At 35.9% G+C, this 14,231-nt stretch overlaps 1 protein-coding gene across 2 annotated transcripts in view; it reads left to right on the top strand.

Annotated features, from left to right (window-relative positions):
- The window catches only part of CASK (calcium/calmodulin dependent serine protein kinase), a 149,938-nt gene that overhangs the window by 111,324 nt on the left and 24,383 nt on the right, over positions 1-14,231 (top strand). For both annotated transcript variants that reach the window (XM_010163449.1, XM_029083886.1), the window contains 4 exons: positions 3,357-3,545; positions 4,065-4,143; positions 9,022-9,107; positions 11,010-11,078. In XM_010163449.1, the coding sequence (XP_010161751.1) occupies positions 3,357-3,545; positions 4,065-4,143; positions 9,022-9,107; positions 11,010-11,078 (423 nt within the window). The remainder of the gene's footprint in view (positions 1-3,356; positions 3,546-4,064; positions 4,144-9,021; positions 9,108-11,009; positions 11,079-14,231) is intronic.

Below are 14,231 nucleotides of genomic sequence, written 5' to 3'. Positions count from 1 at the left end.
AGGATCGTCATGTTCTGCAAAGGAAAGAGACGGGAAAAAAAATATAAATTATAAAAATTAACAGAAATGCATGAAAACCAGTATATTTAAGTAAAGTCCAATAGCAGTCATTATATTAAATGTTTTCAGTATTTAAATTGAGCTTGCTGTACTTTAATATCTGACGTTTCTGAATTTGTGTTAATTTTTGTTAACACATTCAGAAGTCATCTAGTATAAGTATGAACCTTTAAAAATGTTTCAATTACTGTATTTTAAGCTCCTACGAAGTGTATATTATTGCTAAAAATATAGTGTAAAGCAAAGCAAGCATTTGATGTGAAACAAACGTAAGGCCTTGAATTACATGAGAAAAGTAATATTAAAGTGTGGAGAGTATAACAAAGGCAGATACATCAAGTTAGGTAAGTAGCTTTGAGCAGATTGAGTTGAAGGAAGCACAGAAGATCCTCCTACTCTGTTAGAGACTGCCTGTCTGCAAAGCCAAGACCACACTCACTCCTAGAATGGATTTTTTTTGGTAGAAGCCACAGCTAAGGCAAGATTGCACGTGGCTGCTCATGTCTTACCTGATACAACTGCAAACAGTTTTCAGATACTAGAATGAGAATTAAGCTAAATCTCTAAACTGTATAGGAGTATTCACACGTAAGTTTACCCCCAATTAAATAAATCAAATTAAGAACTGATTTAATTAAAGTGATTTAACTTGTATATACAGTGCAGATCACTAATATCAATTGCTGCTTCAGTAGTACAGAGTAATGTAGAGGCATTGTTGCAAGTTTGAGCTTAGTGGTTAACAAAATAAGATAAAAAACAGAAAATGCGGATACAGGTTGGTACTGTTGCGTGAAAGGGGTAGTAAAGCAATTTGGCAGGAAATAAGCCCCCTTGTGTTCCAGCTCATCCTCAGATAACTGGAGGAGCTGGGGGCGGCTGGGCTTAGATCCTGAGTGATGCCCAGTTTAGCACTACAAGTCTGACAACAGCAGACTCACTTGATAGTGCGCTGCACTCCCATACCCACAATTTATGGACTCACATGGCTAAACCTGCAGAATTTAGTGGCATCCCGTGGCGGGGGGTCTGGCATGGCTGGTTACAGACAGGCACAGTTCGATGTGGCACTACAAGTCCAGGTGCATTAATTCCAGATTCACTAGATAGTGCCCTGCACCTGCTGTCCAGTCACCACCTCTGGACTTTCACAGCCTGTCAGGCGGCGCCCAGTGAGAAATTGTGCAGCGAGTCAATAGGTGAATAAGGCACTTTAATAAAGCACCTGGAATAATACACATCCATGTGGATTGCCGGTGATAATCTACTGTCTGCAGAGGTAAATACAAGCATTAAGGTTACAAATTACAAAAAGCACAAAGCTAGTAAAACAATTATCTAGAGATTTCTAAGTTTCCAAGAAAGTCCTTGGGAAAGTGTAAATCTTACCCAAAGGTGTCCCTTTGAGGGGGAAGAGAGGCTCAGCCCATCAGCTGAGCATATCAGTCCCTTGGTGCCAGAGGTCCATCTCAGTAACTACAGGGGTTAGTGAATGAGTTTCCACCCTTTTCCATCCCTCATATTGATACGCAGACCAGGCTATCTGGAAGACAAACTTGAGGATTATTTGTTCCCTGGGATCTTCTTCAACATTATACCTTTCCCTAGTGTATGAACAAGGCCATTTTCTGATTTTTAAGTTGCCTCCAGTAATTATTCCACAGGTACTTAACTAAAAATAGTATTTGTGTAAGTGGGCTTGAAACACTGGGAAAATATGAGGGAATGTGGGCAGAACATTGCTGGTTTAGGGAATTCCATCCCATCGTTATAATGCTGATTTCCCAAATATAGTTTGAAACTGATTTAAGGAAAAGGAACTTAAATGGTTTATGAAGTTATCTTTTATGACGTAGTACACTTTAGAAGTGCTACCTTGGGAACAAATTTGGGATTTTGTAGAGGCCATGAAAATCATATTTCTGCCTTGGTTCCCACTTCAGAAATACATCTTGTAGGGAAGTTCTTTTATAACTTTTTTCAGTTTAAGTTCTGTTTAAACATTTTAGTTGAATACTAAGACATTGCAGAGACAGATTTCTCTGCCAAAACAAATTTTAGATGATCAATCTCAAGCCTTGCAAGACTGATGGATTTTGCAAGTTAAGAGCTATGAGCATGTAAATGAAAATTAACAAGATGTTAACTATAATATAGACTGACCTAATGAGGTGGTATCTCTACTATTGTTGAGATATTGTAAGAACTAGGCTTGATTTACCAGTCCTTACCTGAGAAACACAGCCCTTTGGGTATAGAGGCAGGATCTATCTCTAGTCCTTGATGAGTTAGTATAGGAGTAGAACTAGCATCTTCACATATAAATTGTATTTAGTTTTTGGACAGAACAAGCTAACTATAATATACTCATTATTTCATTATTAAGAGTTGAATGCAAATGTGAAATGGATGTGATATGGGGCTCTTAAAGACATCCTGGAGAACAGTGGAATGTCATACCATAAAAAAGGCTGTTACTATTGCATACTGCTTTGCAAATGTTTGCACTTTGTACAAGTTTTATCTTGTTACACTTCTGTGTTACACTTCTTACAGTTATACAGGCTTCATGTCTTTGCCCTTTCTTAGAGTTCTTACACACTCAGTTGTTCTGCTTATCAAATATATTTAAATTAATTTAATCAATTATATCTTGTACCATTTTTTGCATCAAGAAACAGAGTAAAGCTAAGGTAGTATTTAAGCAGTTTGTTGGTTTAGATTGTCATTTTTATCAGGTATTTTGAACTGAGTGTGGTTGTGCTCCAGAGGAAGGGGGAAATATGGAAGTGATTATGCTAGTAAACAACGAAAACCAGTATTTCATTCTTTCAGTCAATAGCAATCCATGGTGTGTCTTTATTAGAATGAAATACCAGGGGATCTGAATACCTCTCCATTTTACTAGAGTAATTATTATAGAACAGCTTTCTCAGACAGGTAGTTTCCTACTTCTGTGTCTGTGCACGTAAGTAAAGATGGCTTCATTCTGACACCTTGCAGGTGTTGAGGAGATGAGGGAGGGGGAATTAGTGTCATTCTCATTGAGGTATCTACAGTAGAAAATCAAGTTTAGTCATCCAGACTTTAAAGGCTAGGTATGTGTGTATGCATTTGCAGTCTGATGAAGTTTATTTTAGACACCTTTAAGGGAAAAGTTCCTATATGGACAGTGAGGCACAAATATTTTTTATTTCCTTTAATTTCTGAAAAGCTTCAAAAATACTTGTAAGGAATGAGTAAGGGGCATCAAGGATGATGGAAGTCTGATATTTTCTTCGTGTAATATCCTTTAGGCCTTACTTCAAACTCATGATGTAGTGGCACATGAAGTTTACAGTGATGAAGCGCTGAGAGTTACACCTCCTCCCACCTCTCCATACCTAAACGGAGATTCTCCAGAAAGCGCCAACGGTGACATGGATATGGAGAATGTAACACGAGTTCGACTGGTGCAGTTCCAGAAGAACACAGATGAGCCAATGGTATGGAGAGAACCTCAGTATTTTTCTTGACTCTGTACTGGTAAAGACTAGTATTATAATGATTTTAATGACAGCTTCTGCACTTTGAGGTAGGGTTGTCAGTATAATTGGAATAGTTCAGCAACCATTGTAGATACTTCTCCTCCTGTGTATATCCTTAACTTAAAATGCTATGTGTGCATTCATACCACTGCTGTACCACTAGAGCTGTTTTTATTTAAAAACAACCTTGTAGCAGTTACAGCAGATTAGGCTTCAAACCAAACTGGACATTTTGCATTTCAATACAAAATCATATTTTTAACAAAGCAAAATCTTATATGCTCATATATTAAAGTATTGCATCTTCACTTAGAAATAACATCTGTTTTCATTGCTCATATTTAAGTGAGTGGCAAAGTTTTAACTTAAAATTTATAGCCTGCCTACAAGCTTTTAAGAAATTGACTGTTCTTAACCACTCAAGAATCACACTGCTTAATGTTTTATTTTAACAGTATAAACATTTATTTTCTCTAGGGAATAACTTTAAAAATGAATGAGCTGAACCATTGCATTGTGGCAAGAATTATGCATGGAGGAATGATTCACCGGCAAGGTAATCATGTGTCATTGAATAGTTTTGTCTTCAAACATTTTGTACAAACTGTGTAAAGATACATGCTCTTCATTTTGATCACTACTGTTCCATTGTAGTGTACCTCTGTATCTGGATGGAGTCCTGTTAACTGTCTTTGTTACCTTCCAGTTGCAGATATCTGCCAGTGTTTTATGATGAGGGCCTATTATATTTCATTTAGGCCTTAATTAGGATAATGGGAGTGTAGCTCAGTAAGAGATTGAAATGTCAATAATTTCTGGAGCTGTACTTATTTAATCTTTTGTTTAAAAAAAAAAAAATCCTTTCTTGCAAATATGAAAGAACTAAACTTCTCCATTTATTCTCACACAGTTCTTGAGGATCTTTGTTCTTTTCATGTTGAGGCTCATAAAAATTATTTTTTAAATAAAAGTATTTCTTGTGCCTAGAACTTGAATCTTTATTTTCAGTTTTCACTACTACAGCAAACCTTGCAAACATGCATATTTTCTCATGTCCAGTCTTCTCCTTTTTTCGATTTTATGTGTCCAGATCAGAGGTCACAAAATAGTTGGGCTTTGTCCTGCTTTAAAGAGATGAACTTCCCTGTTAGGTTGTTAGCTGCAAGTTTAGATAGCATCCTTAAGAGGGTTACTTTAGTTTTTCCAGTTTGCCATCTTTTTCTTTTGATGACCACAGAAACTTTCATCATTTGTCAGACCAAAGTTCCCTCTAGCCTACTGTTCTATTTCAGAGGAAGCTAGGAACAGGTAATTAGGAAGATAAAGCAGGGAAATGGTACAGCGACTGTTTCCCTGATATATTCACTTAGTCTCCTTGATATGATCAAACCTGTCAAGAAGCAGGAAAGAAACTTTTCATACAAGCAAAGATGCAGTTCATATAGATTTCTATTTTCTTTTAGAAGACTCTCTGAATTGAAATTTATTTGGCTTCTGAAGGTAAACTCTAAAAGGAGATTGCTCTAAGATTCGCAGGAAGATCTTCTTCGACTTAGGTGGTCATGATCCTCTGCAGGTGGATTATTTCACATGACTCTGTTCCATAATAGGGGTAATAAAACTTTTAAAACCTGTTAAAACTGGGTAAAAAATCCAACTATGCCCATTGAAACCCCATTCTTTTCTTTTTAGTTATTTCTAAAAACTTGGGAAATTTAACCTATTCTATATGTGCTTCATCTAACTAAGGTAGCTCTTCTGTACGTAGGTTTAGTTCGAAACTTAACTATACTTCAGTGTTTCTGTAGTATTTTCATCTTTTTTTAATGTTTCTAATTTTGTTAGTGCTCTAGATGCCTCTTAGCTTTGCTGCTTTGTTCAACTTACCTATATTTAGAATGTTTTTGCTGAACAGAACAACACAAATGTAAGTTGACAGTGATCTCAACTACAACATGTCTTTGAATCCTGTTGATGGGCTCTGTGGCTTTTGTTTCAGGTTTTTTAAATGTTGTTTCTGCTGTATACTCTTGCTGTATGGAAAACTGCTGGTCAATAACGGCAATGACTGACAGCAATAGATCTACTGGGCGGGTGACAGGAACTGTATCATTTCAGGTCTAGCAATATTAAGTACAAACTGCACAATTCCCAGTCACGAAAGAGTAGCTGCTGTGGAGTCTGCCTCTTATCTGCATGCCAGCTATATCTAGTCATGCTGATTACAGTTGTCCTTATTCAAAAGGTGGAGGAGTTGAAGTGGGAAGGTAGGCTTGTAAGGGTGCTACCTACTTGCACCTTCCAGAGGATTCAGCTCAATGAAAATGAAACATAAGTTTTGGTCATTAAAAATTGTCTTTTTGTTGACTTGCCTGCTTTTTTAGGATAAGTAAAAGAATTGTATCTTAGATCTCAGGCTTTTAATTATGTCTTGGCTTTCACTTATGTGTCTGTGCCTTAATTTAGTTCAGTTGTCCATTCACTTTTTACCTGTGGATTCTGTTTAGACTACTCTTACTGTAAATATTATTTTCAGGGGATCTGCATATAGCCTGAGTTCTCAGCAGCTCTCAGTATCTTAACCCATGGGTTTTTTACTTCTGGCTGGTTTTGGGGCATATGTGCTTCAACGCTAATTCATTCTTAAGATATGTTTAAGGAGAGGTCCCAATATGGCATTTTAAAAGATTTCCAAAGAAGACAGAGGACTTACTGGCTGCCCATTTAACCTCACCAGAAAAACAGCAGTTGTACATTGTCTATGCTACATTCTCAAAGTGACTTAATGTAAAACTCACACCAATTTTTAAAACACCGATACCCCTGATAAGGTTTATTCAATTCTAACAAAATATATGTGATGACTTGGTGAAAATACGATTATACAGCCTTTAATTTTCCAAGCTACAAAGTTTTCTTTTGGCTACAAAACATGTTTCCAAATAGGGAATCCCAAGAATTTGTTCCATCTTCTTCCTAATAGGGTAGGATTTCTCATACTTCTGTGCAGAGCAGGAGCACATGCTTCCTAAAACTGTCTTCACTCTGTCTTGCAAAGACAAAGAAGGAAATCATTTATTCCAGAAATACTTCCATTCTTTGTTATTACAGATGTGTTATACATCAATAAGTCACTAATAGCTTAAGTTCTAAATAAACACTGCACTGTCAATAGAAAAGGAACCAAAAGCAAACAGAATTAGATGATTAAGCATAGGTATCGTGGGAGCTACAAATGGTATGGAAGACTCATTATTCAAAGATGTCAAGAATACTCTTTTCCAAAAAGAATATTTGTAAAGAGTAAAAAGTTTCTGCAAATAATAAAAGCCTCTTCCCTCAGATTGAAAATGTCTTCCTGTGGTTTATCAGTGCATCCACTCCTCAAAACAGAATCACCATTTACTGCTAAATGTGCATGCTTTATTCCCAACTTTTATGTATACTGCTCCATTCCAAGCATGAACACAATAAAATTCACTTCTGTCAGAGTAACAGAAATGGGAAACATTCCAGAAGAGGCAATTTTATTTAAGTGCACTATTGAAATTACTTGATTCAGGGATATTACTGAGTCTGATTCTCATTCTATATTTAATTCCATCAGATTTGTATTTTGAATGATAGAGAATTTTTATAATATTCCAGGACATATACTCTTCCTGATTCAACAGGGATATTACTGAGTCTGATTCTCATTCTAATATTTAATTTCATCAGATTTGTATTTTGAATAATGATAGAGAATCTTTATAATATTCCAGGGCATATACTCTTCCTGATTCAATATTATTGTTTAGTAACAATTACACTCACTTCAAACACAATTTAATTTTGGCATGATACAGTCAACAAGAGAGCCTCATTTTTTTTAGAATATTTTTTTAAGAATTAGATATTGTATGCTTTCCTAACAAAGTCTGCCGAAACGGAACTTTCAAGGTGTTTCACTAGAGATTTGGTCATTCATATTCTAGATGTGAACTAGATTAATTTGAAATTCACATGCAAGACTGTTGCATTCACATTCAGTAAACTATTAATTGTGATCATTTTTCCACTGAAGAGTGGAAGAAGAATTGTGATGAGTCCTTTTTTATCATTTCACTATCAGCAGATCAGCTCCTGTAGGATTGTTTGGAGCATTTAATGTGGATGAAGGACTAACTCTTGAGAGTACTGAAAGTTTTTGTAAACTTTGGTCTCCCTCCTGTTGCACTGCCAAATGAGCTTCTGTTTTGCAGAAGAGAGCCCAGAAGGAATCATAGCAACAGATCTTTTCAGGATTCTCCTCGGTTCACGCTGTGCTTGTGTTTAGCAGGCGCACAGTTTGATTTTCATACGTTTGTCCAGCTGAAAGTTTTGCTTGCATGGTATTCTTTGGAAAATCTTACTAGTTTGGTTTGGGAAAAGAATTTTAAGGATTTTTTCGGTATTCTAGTCAATTGATTTTTTTGGGGTAATTTTCCATAGATATGCTTTAGTTTAGAAACTATTTGCCAGTTGCTAGCTTTCCAAGTAAGATTATTATATTAAGTACAGTAATTGTATTAGGTACGGTATTTAGAAAAGGATATTTGCACAAGTTACTTAAATCATACAGCAGAAAGAAGTAAACAGTCTTATCATATTTCATTATATATGAAAAACATCTGGCTAATAATCAACCATGGAAGTTTGGGGGTTTTTTTGAGAACTGATAGAGAATTAGGTGGGCTTGAGCTACTTAAGTCAGAAATTATCATCTAAAAAGAACCTCTTAGGTTGCTTCTGATCCCGAGGATGATTAATTCATTCACTGCCTCCTCCCTGTTGAGCTTTTGTAGTGTCTTAGAGCCACATTGTAGCATGCCATTACCATCGCTTCAGCAGGTCAGTTTATGACTTGCCTAAGCTAAGTAGATAGTTCTTTCATCATATGACATTGTAGGTAGTCATGCCAAGCATTTACATTCAAGCTGAAGTCAAGTCTACATAGAGAAAATGCATACTATAACTATGCCAAATCAGAATCAGAGAAATTAAAAAATACAGCAGTCTGACAGATAAAATTAAAATGCTGTCCAGAAGCCAAACTGCATTAAGTAGTCATCTGATTAAATACTGCATGAATGTCTCTGTTGAACTTTTCCAGCTGACTAGTTGCCGGTGACTCTTTTCAATGTGTGGGTTTTTACAGTGTCCTTATAAGGGACTTTATATATAGGGTGCCTGGGCATCTCATGCTGGTGTATTGACTGCACACACAGAAAGACAGATTTGCTATCTTTGGTTGCTAATACATAGCTACCAAAGTCCTTTTCTGAATCTAGCCAGAAAACTTATTTCAATGTTGTTTCATTTTTATGCCTTTGTATGAATATTAGTACTGTCTTAGTTATCTCAGTTTCTAAAAACATATTTGAGGTGACTGTGTGTTTTGTTAATTCTGCAGGTACGCTACATGTAGGGGATGAAATCCGAGAAATAAACGGAATCAGTGTGGCAAATCAAACTGTAGAACAACTACAAAAAATGCTTGTAAGTGCCTGGAATCTTCCTCATGTTTTTTATAAACGTGCCTGTCTTATTTTGACAAAACTTCTATGTAAATTGCATTGCGACTTCTCCCTTTTATTCTTGATAGACTACAGGTACATGTAACACAAAATCTTCCTATGTTCAGCTGTTAAAGCCTTCTACAGGCTCTCCCCTGTTTTTTAGTGGTGGCTTTTTTGCACCTTATACACAGGAATGGTAAAAGGCACCTCTAGGTGTCATTTTATTTATTCCATTTAGTCCAGGGAAAGGATCATTGACACCCAACCATTCCAACAGATGTATGTCTGACCAGCTCTTAAAAAAACTTGAGTAATGGAGGTTCCCAAATTCTCCAGGCAGTTGTCTTTAATGTCTCTCTTCTACATTTTAGAAAGTTTTTTTCTAATGCCCAAGTTTTCTTTGCTGAAATGCAGGAGTTTCTTCTCGTCTCTCTAGTGGACATAACAGAAAAACTACTGCTTCCCTCCTATCCCCAAGGGGGGAAGAAGTAACTAACTCATCCCAAGTTAGTCTATAAACATCGTGCCCTTATTTTAAATCTTCAGTCTGCACCAAGTGTAGTCACTGAGTATACTGTGAGAGAAAATAAGCTTTTCTTGACTATTGATATAATTGCTACACAAATACAAAGACAATAAATCATAGAACTGTTCAGGTTGGAAGTAATCTCAGGAGGCCTCCAGTCCGATCCCCTGCACAAAGCAGGGTCAACACTGAATGCAGCCCAAGTTGCTCAGAACTTTGCCTAGTTAAGCCTGGAAAATATCCAGGGACAGAGATTTTACAGGACAGGTGCCTCTTTGGTCAACCTATTTCAATACTTAATTTTTATCAAAGGGAAAAATGAGTTCCTTATATGTAGCTGGAACATCCCTTCTTTCAGTTTATAATTGTTGTGGCTCATGGTTATTGATGTTCCAAAGAAAAAAATTATTTCAATCTCAGTCTGGCTTTTTGCAGGAAAACTCTGTGCTGGGTCTTGCTTAGAGAGTCAGTTTGATACTCCATAACACTTGCAAATTTTTCTTCATGCAACCCTAACCTTGGGATCTTGGATGATATCACTAACCCTTTTGTTGTGTCCAGAGCCATATAGAATCATAAAATCATTTGGTTGGAAAAGACCTTTGAGATCATGGAGTCCAACCATATAGACAAGTTAAAGTGAGTCCAGGCAAATAGCACATCTTGGGTCACAGTAAGCCAGCCAAAGAGAGAAAGGGGGGAAAACTCCCAAGATCACTTGAAGTGATCTGCTTACCTTTTTGCCCAGATCAAGTCCTGCAGTTGTCAGACATGTGGTGGCACTTGTATTCAAAGTGTCATTTAAGAATTCATGGCTGAGCAAATATGTTGCCACAATCTGCTGCTGTTCTGCAGTTGCTGCTTGTTAAGAATATTCTTATATACTTGTTAAGAATATTCTTATTCTACCTTTAGTTCAGTAACATGCAGCTTTCCAGAAACTGTGAATATGCTTTTGCTATTTAACATGTATGATTAAAGGGAAGAAAATATCACTTTAGTAGCAAAGACTCTGCAGATCACAAGAATATAGCTACAAAGAAAAGACTGACATGGAAGGAACCTACACATCTGAATCTGTCACCTTAAAATAAAGCTCTAGGTTCTAACTATTCAAAAACTAGTCTGGCACAAACTAATACTGTATGTTTATATTTTAGATAATGAGAGACGATTTAAATGTTTGTTTATAAGTGAAATGACGAATTTGCCATAGCATTTTAGCTTTTCTGAATATTTACTTTAGGAAAACATACTGTCGCTCTTGAACTATGATACTTTCCTTTCAAGCATTAATGATTTAGACATTTTATCTTCACTGTCTTAGTCATTAAAGAAATGCTTCTCTTTTTGCAGAGGGAAATGCGTGGAAGTATTACTTTTAAGATTGTGCCAAGTTATCGCACGCAGTCTTCATCCTGTGAGGTAATGAATCTAACGAACCCTCCCATTTCTTCCTCAGTCCTATAACTAACTGCCTGCTGATGGCTGAATGTTACTGCTTTCTGGGAAATTGTTTCTGCCTGTCCTGTTAGATCACGCACACCAATTTTACAACAAAGATAACGGAACACGAGTAGGTCCCACCTACCTACTCAACCCTGCCTTCATATTCATCTCATCAGCACCTTAACTAACTCTTTACAGCCTATTTAAAAAGAACAAAATAGGAAAGGGGATCCTAAATTCATGCATTTAGGAAGCCCCTTTTAAAAAAATTACAATTTAAACTCATTCTCCAGGATGTCTATTGAAGTTCTTAAGATGAAGAACAATACTCCTTTTTTTAGGCATTAAGCATTGTTTTACTGCTTTGGGCTGTTAAGGGTTAATTGAAGAATCTGTTTCTGTATAACCCTATTGAGGTAAATTTGTGATGGTTGTCTGTAACAGTTACATGTGGCTTAATATTATGTTTCCATGAAAAAATGGTATTTGTCATTACAGAAGAAAAACAGCTTTAGAGTTAGTTCTTGTTGAACTAGAAACTTGATATTATGGTTTTTGCACAGTAATGTTTAATTCCCTTCTGCTCACAAAGTTATGTTCCAGATGGCAACTGCAGGGAATTAAATTCTAGAAAATGGCTACTTGAGAGATACTGTTCCAATTTAAGCATACGGATGGCATATGCACTACGTAGATGATGCCAGTCTTCCTGTGCCACATGCTTAACTGCGCAAACAGTTCCCAAATTAGAATTCCAAGAGTGAAATCACAATCCCTGTTGAAGTCAAGGACCTTATCTTAATTAGACCTGTGATTTCACCCTAATTGTGTTTGTGTCTCAGCAGATGCTAAAACACACAGAAATTGCTATTGTGATTGTCAGAACAATCTGTTTGCAAGAAGAAAATTACTACTTTTTGGTTGCCTGCTCTAATTCTAATAGAAGTCAACAAGAACTAAAAGGTTTTATAGGTAGAAGGTTTGACAAATTTTGACCTCTGAGGTCAGTTTTCTTAAAAGGTATAAATATAAAAGTTTTTCATGAAATACAAAGGCTTTTAAAAAAAAAAACTCAAATAGGAATTACGGAGTGTGCCGACAAATTTATATATTGACTTCTGTGCTGTAAACAGCAGTAATAATAAAAGATAATCTCACTTCCCAATATTAAAATACAGGAACTGGTGAAACTATAGACCTGCTAGGAGGATGATTATTTGGAAAAAATAATTCAGCATACAGCTCCTAATTAACGCCATTAGGTGTCATTTTAATGGTAGCATGTCATCTCTTTTCCTTAGCTTTGTGTCCTTAGGTTCTTCATGACTATTTATTTCACAGAAGAGAGGAAAATAGATTCTCACTTTCCTTTGGAAAAAAAAGCAAAACTAGAAATGTGTGATCAAAGACAGAGGAAAAATTAAGCATGTCTAATTATCACACTTTGTGGCATTTAGCATTCATTTAATCAGAGGTGGCTGAGTATGTTCCACCTGTTCAGCCACACTATGGTTTTGGCTAGATTTTCAGCTGTTACAAGTGTACACAAAAAGCCAATATTTTTAAATCATCCTATTAAAGCATCACTAGTCCTTTGGTACAGAGAGAATTTTTTTCACATAATTTTTCAGGATTGTGATTCAAATGATGAATCAAATTCTTAACCATTGGTAAAGGCTAAAAATGAATGTTGAATGACTCTACCAAGACACAGAAAGCTTGCTTCTCATGCTTTGTAGCAGGATAAATTCAGGGATATTGGGTCTTCACTAGTATAATCTCGCTAGTTAAGGTATTTTTTTGCAATATTTCAGTACAGATTTATATTTGGTTCCCCTGCTTCCTTAAGTCATGGACTGGTGCTTATATAGTATAGTTTTACCAGAAGAAGAATATGAAACAGAAACAATAACTAGGGTTTTTTTTGAGGCTCCTACCATGATCACATAATTGGATTGCAAAATATCTTGTTAATCTTGAATAATAAAAATTAAATATTAATAGAATCAGAGGTGATCTGCCTTTTTTCTAGAATCTGTCCATATATGCCAAAGCAGGGGGCAATATGTTATTTTTTTGAATAAATGAGATTTGTATTTCATTTACCATACTTTTCTTCTTTTGAAGGCATTTAAGAGAAGTGTGGTAGTGGGTTTTTTCTAAATATTAAACCACTTTTGCATATTTAGGGAAGTCTTGTCCTTATAGTATGTCATGGTACTTCAGGGTCACTAGGCAGTTTCCAAAATATCAACTGAATAATTTCAAGTTTCTTAGGGATTTGTGGGTTTTGCTGCACCCATGCCTTCTATTCAGTGACCAAGCTTTCTATTTCATGGAGTAGACTTTGCTTGAAAAAATAATACTTATTAATTCCCTTTTATGAAAATTTGATCAGCCCATTTACTGTGAGATGACCTGTTTAGTCACTGGTGTGGCAAATGGCCTGAGTTATTCAGATATCTAGATAACACAGTGGCCAGGATGTTGTGTTTTCTGCTTCAGATGTGCAGGTAATTACAGGCTTATGTAAATATGAACTTAAGTAAGTATTGCAACACTTTCTTCTTATGGCTGATGACTGCGTATGCTGTTTGTACATTTCATCTTTCTCCAACCGAGTAAGCATTTTGCTCTGACTGCATTTGCATTCTTACTTTGTACTGACAAAATACCCCAAGAAACTTTTTAATAGAATCAGATGTGTGAGAATGGAAAGGGAAGTACTCATTTGTTGGTTTTGTTTTGTTGGGGTTTTTTTTTTACAAAAAAACTTTCCTTATAAACATCCTTTATGTTTCAGATTATCTTTGTGAAACACTTACGTTGTTTCATTAAGAAAAAAAGCCTTTATATATATGAGATTTTAAAAATCTGGTGGTAATCACCATGGACTTCTTCCTTTAGTCTTGTAGTTTTTCCATTAGTGCTCAGACTATAAGACTTTTTATAGTCTTAAAACTTTTTTACATTTGTATTAAAATTACTGCCAGAAAGTTTCCTTGAGCAAGACTGAGATTGAAATGTATTTTCAGGTTTTTAGAAAGTCTCTCTCTGTTTTTTTTTTTGGGGGGGGTGGTTTGTGGGTCTGGCAAGAGTGTCATTATTCTAGCTATTCTTGTCAGAATC

This window comes from Antrostomus carolinensis, unplaced genomic scaffold, assembly GCF_000700745.2.
Source record: "Antrostomus carolinensis isolate BGI_N321 unplaced genomic scaffold, ASM70074v2 scaffold2172, whole genome shotgun sequence".
Lineage (NCBI taxonomy): Eukaryota > Metazoa > Chordata > Aves > Caprimulgiformes > Caprimulgidae > Antrostomus > Antrostomus carolinensis.
The sequence above is the reverse complement of the archived record's forward strand: the minus strand, read 5'-3'. Positions and strand labels throughout refer to the sequence as shown.